The sequence below is a fragment of the Molothrus ater genome, chromosome 15 (genome assembly GCF_012460135.2).
Source record: "Molothrus ater isolate BHLD 08-10-18 breed brown headed cowbird chromosome 15, BPBGC_Mater_1.1, whole genome shotgun sequence".
NCBI lineage: Eukaryota > Metazoa > Chordata > Aves > Passeriformes > Icteridae > Molothrus > Molothrus ater.
The window spans coordinates 10593557-10604238 of NC_050492.2; the positions used below are offsets into that span (position 1 = coordinate 10593557).

The following is a 10682-nucleotide window of genomic DNA, read 5'->3' on the forward strand; positions in this document are numbered from 1 at the left end:
TTTTCCTGTTTCACTAACAGCAGAACCAGGAAGCTCTTTGCTGTGATGGTGCTGGTGACACTGCCACGCTGGCTTGTGCCAAGTCTGCTTGAGTAAAGCAAAACAGCTTTGCTTTTAGTAGAGAGGACTGAAGTTCTATTTCTAGTCCAATGACAAATCTACTAAAAGGAAATAGCACTGCAAAAACAATTGCAAGTTATCTCTTTATGATGATCTTTATATGATGTGCAAAAAGTCTTTCCAACAACAAAAAAATATTTATCCTCTGATTTTGTTTTTTTAAAGGAAACTGAAGAACCACTCTCACATTTTCAGAGGATGAGCTGTTGTTGGGTACCACCAAAAATAGCCAACATTTACTGCGCAGAACACAAATCATCTTGATCTGAATACTCTGACTGAATGACTGAACACTGACCCTCATCAACTGTTCAAAGGATGGTCAGGATTAATAGCTTAAATGAAGGAATAAACACAAATCTTCTCTTCTTTTCCTACATGACAAAAGCAGGAGTTTGCAAATCTCCATGAAACAATCTTAAATCTCCTGAATGACAGTCCCAAGCTCTGGCCAGGGACTCATTTCTGAAGCTTGGCACGTTGGAATGCTCTGATAGATGCAGGCAATGGGAAACTGCCTTTGGCTGAGGCTTCTGCCATCTTTAAAGTATGTCCAAGGTTCCTGGCAGTTTAACTCTTCCTGAAGATAATAAGTCTCTTGTGAGACAGGAAGGCTGAACAATCACATACTTCAAGACTAGCTCAATCTGTATAGTTCCAAGAACAACTTCCAGTGCAGGTGATAGCAAGCATATGATAAGCAAAGTTCCAGGAGGAGCTCTGTTGAAAAAACAGAATTATGGGAAACAGACTGAACTGCTCATTTTATGGACATAGCTCCCCATTCCAGCACTCAGGCAGTAAAACTAAAATGAACTCCCTCAAAGTTAAAAATGCCCAACAGAACTCAAAAGGCAAGGTAATTATTTTGGCTTGACAGAGGGAGAGGACAGGTCACTTGTTCCCACAGAGACTATCTCACCTTGCTGACATCAAATGGAAACACATCTTTCAGTTAATCTGGGTTTTTTTCCCAAAGCTATATTTTCTATGCAACAGATTTATAACCCTGGCCAAGCCTGTACCACTCTGGGCTAAATAAAAAGCCCGAAGTCCATAAGAAATGTAGCAGCACATGCCCCACCAGCCTCTCCTGTGGTGTCACAGCTCCCCCCACGGGATCAGGCTGCTCAGCCACCTGACATTCCCGGCACTGACCCTCTGCCCACATCCCTGATAATGCAGCTCCTCAGGATCTCAGCTGTGACATCTGCTGATCAATACTTGTCCTGTGTGCAGGGACACAGGGAGGCAGGATGGCACCCATGGGATAAAGGCAGCTTCTCTCTTTCCACCTTTTTCTTAGGAAAATGGAAGCAAACACCAGCCAGCAATTGAAGGTGTTAGCTCCCACATGAGAGAATAATTCCATGATAGATGAACACCTGAACGACAGAGTCTGTACTGTGTGGGTGACAAAGGGGACATTTGCAACACCAGCTGCCTTTGTCCTGGCTCCTACCCCCGGGTAAGGACCCACCCACTCTCATCCAACACAACACAGCTCTGGCATAAAAACAAAACTGAAAACTCCAGCAAGAACATTAAAGATGTATTTATTGTCAAACAGTAGCACATCAAAATAAGCAGGCAAATGTCATAGTAACTAACCAAATACAGGGGAATGCCTTGTGAATTTACCGGATTTTCGTTTCTGACATCTTTAGAAAATGTATTTTTTTATTTGGCTGACAGGAAACCACAAAGCACAAATGTAATTGGAGCAATCAGACACATATGGGGACAATAATTATAGGTAAAATAAACTGGTTGAAAACAGATCTGTTTACTGTATTTCTAACCACCTCATACTTTTATTCTTCATTATTTGAGGGTTTGAGCTTTCTTTTTTTTCCTTATCTTGGCAGTCCCAAGATTTTTAGGTTTTGGTACTGTAGGGAGCAGTTTCTAAATGTTTATTATCTGGGCTGGCAATAGTGGCTTATTCCACTGAGAGGATAAACAATTCACTTCAACAAAGTTTGATGTTATAGAAAAATGACTTCTGTTTCTCATAATTACTCAAACTGGGGAAGCAAGTTTTTTCATTAAACAAATTATGAAATTGCTTGTTTCTTTAGTATTAGTCAAGCATACTCTTATTTCAGAGTTATGAAAATTACAGTTTTCTTCATTATAGCCAGTCAAACCATAAGATACAAAGCTTGAAGTTAACAGCATAAGTACAGCTCTTTGAAGAAAATGAAAAAGGCCCACATCCCCAAAAAACAGTTTAGTTACTTCATAAGGGCAATAGCATGAGATTAACCCATTGCCTGTGGAAGAGCAGTCTTGTGAAATTCTTCAACAGAACACATGAAAGTTTGAGGAAAACAACAGAAATTTGTGTACATTTAGGAGCAGGAGAACACAGAAAACACTTTTAAGGTGAGCTGTTCCAATTAAGCACTTTTATTGCAAACAAATGTTGGAAGACAACCTTAGTCCTTGACAAAAATACATCTTGTTATTTATAGTCCCTGAGCCCTTTGCCACCAAGTTGGGAAAGGTGCATTGAATGTACCTTCAAATAAGTCCTTCAAATTACATTCTGACAAAATACATCAGACTAGTGAATCATCTTCAAGGACAACCTTAGCTGGGTGATGTCATCAGCAATTAAAATTCCAAAGTTGATAACATGCCTCCAGTAATTGTTTTCTACATTATGTCCAAGTACCTCCCTTCATAACTGGATTTATGCTAAAAAATTGCTGAAACACAACCCTTGGCTTCACAAAGCACAGGCCAGGTGGATTTCATTTGGGAATCCACACTGCTGTAAATGATTTTGTTCTCCCACACAGCCTAAGAAAAATGTGGACAACAGCAGTAAGTCACACCCACTGAGAACATTGTCTTTTTCTAATCACCCAATGCCATAAATTTATTGTGTAATTCTACATTCCCTTTGTCAGTAGAGAAGGTATTAGAACCACTACATCCTGGTTAAGTGTAGTGTTATTTATCCCATGAGGACACAAGCAGTTATGACAAATGCATTTACTTTAGACAGTGCTGGTTATACAGTCAAAGGACACACCAAAAATGACAATACACATCTGTAACTTGGAATGTGTGAGATGCTTTCCACCAGGCTCTCACTGCTGATGTTCTTACTGAGAGATGTGATATTGTAGCTTAGGTTTATTAGGATTGTGTTCAATCAGCCAGTCAGCAAGCCAAATCTGTGAACAAAAACCACAAAACCCAAATGCTTTCAGCTTTCTCTTGCTTTCTATTAAGTTCATAGCAGAATATTATAACAGCATTATTATACATAAAAGCATTATTTGAAAGCTCTGCTACAGATACTCTCCTACTGTGCTGCAAAATTCAGCCCTTTAAGAAGGAAATGGACATGCAGATGACCTGTTTTTAAAAAATGTTCTGTTAAATCTTCCCAGCCTATACTGCTTATGCACCATGACCTTTAGAAGACAACTTGTCCTGGCAATGTTTATCTTTGTGAGAGTATAAGACCATTTGAGCCATAGTTCAAATAATTCAGCCAGCTCTGTTTTGGAATGCTGCTGCAGAATATGTATGAAACTGCTTAATGAAATGTTACTGCTGACAACACAGAGATACTTCATCCAGTAATCATTCATTAAGAGTGCCAGCCTTCTGCACTGAACCACCTTACAGTACCTAAAACCTAAAACCCAAACATGGTTGCGTTTTGAAATTCATCTTTTAAGTTTTCCAGCATTGTACTTAAATGAGAATGTGGGAGTCAGGAATGCCTTGGGTCCTAACTCCATCTGCCAGTCTGGGGCTGGCCTTAGGTAAATTAACCTTTTGCCTCGATTTCTCCACTTGTAAAGCAAAGTTTTTAACACATCCTTATTTACTTCACCAGGCTGTTGATGAGTGGTTTCTGGAATGCTGAGAACAACAAACTTCATACCACACTGTGAAGAGCTGACAGAACGGCAGACAGGCAAGGTAAGCAACGCTCTGCTTTTACTACCACGAGTAAAAGGTTTGCAAAGGGAGAGCCAAGCAGAGCACTAGGACAGGTAAAGCAACAACAGCTCAGTACTAAGAACCCAAGACAGAAATGGAAAACAAACAAAATAGCCCAAAACACAAAACCTCCTAGGAAAACTACTTTGGAAAAAAAAATCCTCAAATCATTTGAACCAAATAAATTTATCCTGTTTTGCTTAAGGAACTGGTTGAGAAAACCTCTGCTGACAGCAAGTATTTCTGAGTGCACAGACACTTTCTGATGCCATCTGCAAAAGGAGAGGAAAGAAGAAAAGGATACTGGAAAAAAAGCATTCCAACAGTCTCCCTGTAAGCCAACTAGCAGAAAACAAACTGAAAAGCAATAGGCAATTTCTATTTCTGAAGCTGTATCAAATCAACACTATTTTCCTTCTGTTACAAGGTCACAGACATTATGGACAACAAAGAAGGTGCAAATAAAATGTTTTTAGCAAAGCTGCTGACACTGCTTCATACAGCTTCCTTACAAGCAAGGAAGGAAAGCACTGTCTCGATGAAGTTACTGTTAGATACCTCATAATTGACTAGAAAATTATGCTAAGAATGCAGATTAACTGGAAGCCAAAATAATGAGTTAGAAAGATGCGACATGCAACAAAAAAAAAAAAAAAAATCAGTATTTAATACAGTAAAGAGAAGACTGAAGGGAAAGAAAATGAGAATACTCTTCAAATATCCAATAGGTTGCTTAAAAAAAAAGATATTACATTGTCTCCAATGTCTTTTGGGGATAGTAAAAGGAAAAAAAGGTAATGGGCTTAAAATTGGAGCCAGGAGATTTAGGCTATCTTTTACTGAAAGCTTTTAACAAGTATAATTAAGCACTGAAACAGATTGCCTGGGGAGACTGTAGATTCTCCATCATTTGGAGTGCTAAACCACAGGCCAGACACACATTTGTTAGGTTAGGAATAGATAGAATTGGTTTGGCCTTTGGGCAAAGGAATGGACTTCATCTCTGTTTTCTAGATTTCTATGGTAACAGTGCCAGACATACAGATAAAGTAAACAGGTTATAAAGCTGGAACAATCAAAGTACATTAAACATGGCCTTATGTATATCACATAGTTCATAGGAACATCCCAAGTGATTTTTAAGGCTTTTTTCTGAAAATATCCTTTAGAAAATGCAGTGTTGACTATAAATGTGATAATGATGTAAAATCATTACATCGGTTGCTGTACAACTGCCAGCAACTTGCACAGATTAATTATCTGCATGCTTAAATAACTACTGGTGTTAATGACTGGAGCTTTAACAAAAATACATTAATCACGTTTTTCCAGATGTAAGAAAACTGTTTTTGTTTAGGGACTTAAAACACACTCTTGTGTCATCTCTAACAAACAAACCAACTTACTGAAACCAAATATTAGAGTATCTCATCAGCTGAGAGCTAAAACAGCACAGCTCTTCACCAGCAGAGCGGCTCTGCTATGAACAGGGAGTTACTAAGAGCAAGTGAGTGCACCCCAGGGCTGGACACTGCACGTACCATGGGGTCTGCTGGCTTCTCTCTGCACAGGGCAGTGAGCCCTGCCAGCAGCGTGGGCTTCACATACAGGTTCAGGTAATCCCGAGCCCTCTGTCCGGTGGGAAGTGGCTCCAAGATTGCTGCAGGGAGCAAGCACAGGTGTTAGAAAGCAGCCTCTGGAGTGATGAAACACAACATCCTTTCAAAGGCTGTTTATATGTCAGCTGCTCTTTTCCTTAGTAAGGTAATAATACATCATGGGTGTTATAGCTTCTCCCACAACAAACTGCAAGGAAACTCCCTAAACTTCTTTACTATGTCCCTGAGGTAACTGTACTAATTATAGTCTATTATGAAAAGGGAGGAAGTCAGATCATCTGGGGAAAACCTGAATCCTTGAAGATGCATTTGGGGCAGAAGACAAACTGTGTATCCCATGTTTAGAACTTTCTTCTTCTAGTGTGAAGCTGGTTTCTGAAGACCCTAAAAATGTCACCTTTAGTCTTGCTCTGTTTGTCAGGGTGAGAAGAGACATGGTTTACACAATGGGTAAGGTTTGTAAGGAACTGCAACATATCTTATTAAATTCACTGATACAGCTGACAAAAAGTATCAGTAGACACCTTTTTCTAGCAGTTTCACCGTGCATCTTTCTGTCAAAGAGCAAATCCCGTCACAGTACAAACCAGAGATCCTCTTGCAGCCTTTCCAGGTTCTAAAGCCCTTTTCTCTGGCACTTCACTTTGGAATTGCACTGTCATGTGAGCATGCAGCTGCTTTTGAATAGTAATTACTCAGCCTGAATCCAAGAAAAGAGTCAGTTTTCTCAAGTCAACCAAGGCTGACTGTGCCAGAAACACTTGCTGGAGTGCAATAGCTTCCCATTTCTTCTCATTTACCAGCTTTGACTGCTCCAGTTCCCAGAGCAGAGTTTGAAAAGTGGAAGCAATCTCTGTAAATACACTGGCTCTTCAGACAGATTTTTGGTAAGCCTTTCATAGCAGAAAATGTCAGTTTATACATAAAGAGACCCACAATCCTGTAAAGCAAACAAACCCAGCCTCTCCTAAATCAGTTGTATCTGGAGTCAGGGCAGGGCAGGGAAGAGCTCCATCCCCCCGGACTGGCAGTGAACCAACTGCACCATTTTACCTTCTGGAAATATGAACCGAATTTCCTTCTCTGCTGAGGAGATGCTGACACTGCCGTGGAGCCCATTCCTCAGCTCGTCAGTGCCATAGAGTGCTCTTAAGCTGAAAACAAGGGAGATAACTGCTTGGAGGGCAACTGCAATCCCTTCCAAGCCTCTGCAGCCTGAGAGCACAGAAAAGCAAGAGTTATGGACTAATTAACAAGACATTGGCTTGCTTTTGTTTTAAACATAAGAAGTAGCTACCTAAAATTTAATATTCATACACTCAGAATCCCCCATAAAATAGGTGAAATTTGCATACTGAAAAACAACAGTGAAAAGCTGTTGCAGAAAACTGAACAGATAGAAGCCTGTCTCTGTACTGTACAAACAAATACATTTTAAAAAATGAATTCTGGTCTCAATGCAAAGAATGACAAAATAATCCTACTGACTTGCCCAAGGCCAGTCAGTGAGTTACCTGTGAGGGTGAGTTATCCTAGCTCTTAGGCTGTTGGATGGTCCAAGCAATTCCTTCCAGTATGAGACTGCACAATTTCTAGCAAGAACCATAGCAACTATAGGACCAGAACTCATATAAGCTGTTAAATTAGGAAAAAACATTTTTCCAAATTGTTCTGCATAGAAGTTGCTACATTGCTCTGGGCTTAACTGGAGCCTCCGTTTCTATAAAGTGTAGAAGAAAAAAAAAAAGAATTAAAATTGCTTGCTACATTGAAACAGGTTAGAGCATTAAAGGCAGCATAGAGTCCTCTCCTGCAGTCATATCTTCAAGTGCAGAACACAGAGTAACTTCTGAAATTCCTCTGATTAACCAGATATGATCCTCTTCTAGATAGAGAGTAACAAAGAGCAGAAGTTTTCCAAGTTAATTAAGGAAAGAGCCCATTTGAGTAAGATGTGATTTTAGCCCAGGCAAACTACAGCCATTGTAGCTGCCAGATGACAGAGCACTGTACAGAAAAAGTGAAGAGCATTACAAGGGCAGGATTTTATTACTCAGCTGCTACAGCATAATGTTCTACTTTTAAAGAAGTTTCTCTCCAGCCCACACTGTTAATTATGCAATTGTTCTATTTTTCATTCAGTGCTCTGTGACTCTCCCAATAGCTGCCTAGCCTGCAGGTGGCCAGGATCAGGACAACTCTGGGAACTTATCAGAAACCACAGTCAACAAAAAAAATTTAAAGTGGGTTCTTTGAGCTCAAACTTGTACAACACAAGAGTTCCATATACTCAGAGTCCTAATAATTTTGGTGTCAAAAGTCACTGCAAACATCAGAAGACTCTACTAACATATTGCAATTAAATAAATAAATAAAAAATCTATTTTGTTTCATTTTCTGATGAGCAGGGGGCTGCAGACCAGGGAGAATCCTCATTAACTCTTCTGGAGTAGCTCCAAGAGATCCATAAATAAATAAATAAATAAATAAATAAATAAATAAATAAATAAATAAATAAATAAATAAATAAATAAATAAATCAATACAAATAATAAGTGCACATAAATAAAACAGCCAGAGAGGTTAGCGAGGAAGTGAAAGAAACAAAACCAAACCAAACCAAACCAAGACTTTGCGGGGAGGAGGAGGAGGGGCCCCTGCCGCCCACAGGTGCGAGGGAGCAGCGCCCCCCAGCGGCCGCCCGGCCAGGCATATTTAAATATTCATAAGCTCATTTCAATATTCATAAAGTCTATTTACCGTAAAAAACAATGGAAACAAAAAATTAGCTAGGCTGCAACTGGCCAGCTATCGAATCAATTAATTATCTAATATCCACTTGCACACTGCACAAAATCTTGCAAGACCTGAATTATATACTCTCCAAAGAGCTGCATTGGAAAGCTCACACATCTGTTCCATATGATTGCTAAATCTGAGTTTATTAATAAAGTCTGTGTATCCTGTGGTCAGCAATATAGATGGTCTTCTCTGTTCCATCCCATGCACCAAAAAGCATCTCCTTACAGAATCTGGCAGCAATGTTTAATGACATGAACAACATGAATCGATTTTTGGACACACAAGCTTTTAGTTACTGGCTTGATTGCTAGAAGTTAAATATTTTCCTGACTTATAAACTACAGCTATTTTCTTTGGAGCACAGACTGTTACCTGAAGGATGTGGAATCCTGATCGGAGAATGACATCCTCTATTTCTTCTTCTTTATCAATGATATCTGGTTTGATGATAGCCAGAGTTCTTTCCACATAAATCTGAGGATCAGGCATTAAGACCTCCATCCTGGCTTCTAAGTTAGAATTCACTTGCCCCTTTTGTACTGCAATGATACCAGCACATGACATTTGGAATTTGTCTACTGCAGTCACCTATGGTGACACTCACCATGTACTCCAGGAACAGAAAGGGTCACACCCACCTCACAAAATCCATGAGATGTTCTCTGGACAAGTTAGCACTCTGTAGTTCACATTCCCATTTTCAGTGCAGTGGCATTGAAGTGGAAAAGAAGGCCAAAATTTAATTTTGTTATTCACTAAGTTGGACAATGCATGAGGATTGTATATCACACACCCTGATGTGGGCTCCCTGTGCTCCCACACCCTCCATCCACCATGGGCTCCTTCAAACCCCAAATCTGTATCCTCACACATGAGGTCTGTGGGTGGGACTAATGACTTGGAGCTGGTTCACCGTAAGCCTCAGGGTAACTTCTCAATGGTTATTTAATTCCTGTATTTGTGGGCTCCAAAGTGCTGGTTTTCTGACTGAGCAGATGCACTGGCAAGCTGAGAGCACAGAATTGTGTTGTGAGTGGTGGAACCAGTGAGGGGGCTTCTGACAGACCTGTGTGTCCATTTGCAACCCTTTCATCACAGGACCCCAAAGACCATCCAGTTCCACCCTGCACCTGGCAGGGACAGACACCTTCCACCATCCCAGGCTGCTCCAAGCCCCATCCAACCTGGCCTTGAACACCTCCACGGATGCAGCAGCCACAGCTTCACTGGACAACGCTGTGTCAGGGCCTCATCACCCTTAAAGAACTGCTCCCCAGAATCCCATCTAACCCTGCCCTCTGTTAGTGGGAAGCCATTCCCCCTTTTCCTGCCTCTCCGTCTCCTGGTCCCAAGTCCCTCTCCATCTCTTTTGGAGCCCCTTTAGGCACTGGGACAGGGTCGAAGGCCTCCATAGAACCTTCTCTTCTCCAGGCTAAACACCCTCAGCTCTCTTAACCTTTTAGTGAGAATTGGGAGCGGAGGTTCTGCGGGGGATCCTGACAGAGCCTCAGAGAACTGTACACAATGGCACCTGCAGCCCTTCCCTCGCCCGCTGCCCGCCGTGTCCCCACGCTCCCGGGCTCTCTCCATCCGCCCTGCACCAGACCCAGGCACGCAGACCCTGCCTGGCTACTCCCTGCTGCAAAGTCCGCTTGTAACCCCCAAATCCACCTGCCTTAGGGCCCGGCCCGGCTTTGCTATCCCGGTTGTTATCCCGGCCTCCGGGACTCCGCCGGACCCGCCGCCGTTGCCGGGCGATGACGGGGCCGGCCTCGGGCACAAGATGGCGCCCGCGGGCCTCGGCGGGACGGGACGAAGATGGCGGCCGGGAGCGGCGCGGTGATGGCGGCGGAGGCGGAGCGCGCCTCAGGGCCCGGGATCGCCGCGGGCTCGGCGCGCACAACGGGAGACCGTGGCTGCCCTGGGATGGGCTCCGCGTGTGCTGCGGGAATAAAGGGAGGAGTGCCGTGATCTGCGGGGCTCATCTCAAAAACCTCATTCCTCCCTGACAATAACAGCTTTATGTCGGTTTCACCTCACGCTCAGAACTGCTGAGGGAGCCACGCGCTCACAGCAAACGCTCGTGAAGCGCCGTAGCGCGATTTATTGGCGGGGAAAGAATAAAGGAAAAGCCAGCAGCCGTTCCAGGTCATTTACCAGCGCTTGTGGGGA

General features: G+C 42.3%; 1 protein-coding gene across 4 annotated transcripts; it reads right to left on the bottom strand.

Annotated features, from left to right (window-relative positions):
* Positions 1-1660: 1660 nt before the first annotated feature.
* On the bottom strand, positions 1661-10682 carry NME5 (NME/NM23 family member 5). Of its 4 annotated transcripts, none has more exons than XM_054516481.1 (7): positions 10668-10682; positions 9149-9189; positions 8883-9049; positions 7223-7428; positions 6762-6862; positions 5631-5749; positions 1661-3308 (listed from the first exon to the last, which is right to left on the bottom strand). In XM_054516481.1, exons 3-7 carry the CDS (start codon positions 9009-9011, stop codon positions 3237-3239), a joined length of 627 nt encoding a protein of 208 aa, XP_054372456.1. In that variant the 5' UTR covers positions 9012-9049; positions 9149-9189; positions 10668-10682; the 3' UTR covers positions 1661-3236. The 4 variants fall into 4 exon arrangements, with proteins under 4 accessions (XP_054372456.1, XP_036247828.1, XP_036247827.1 ...); XM_036391935.2 differs by lacking the exon at positions 10668-10682 and adding an exon at positions 10182-10420; XM_036391934.2 differs by lacking the exon at positions 10668-10682 and having other exon boundaries at positions 9149-9617.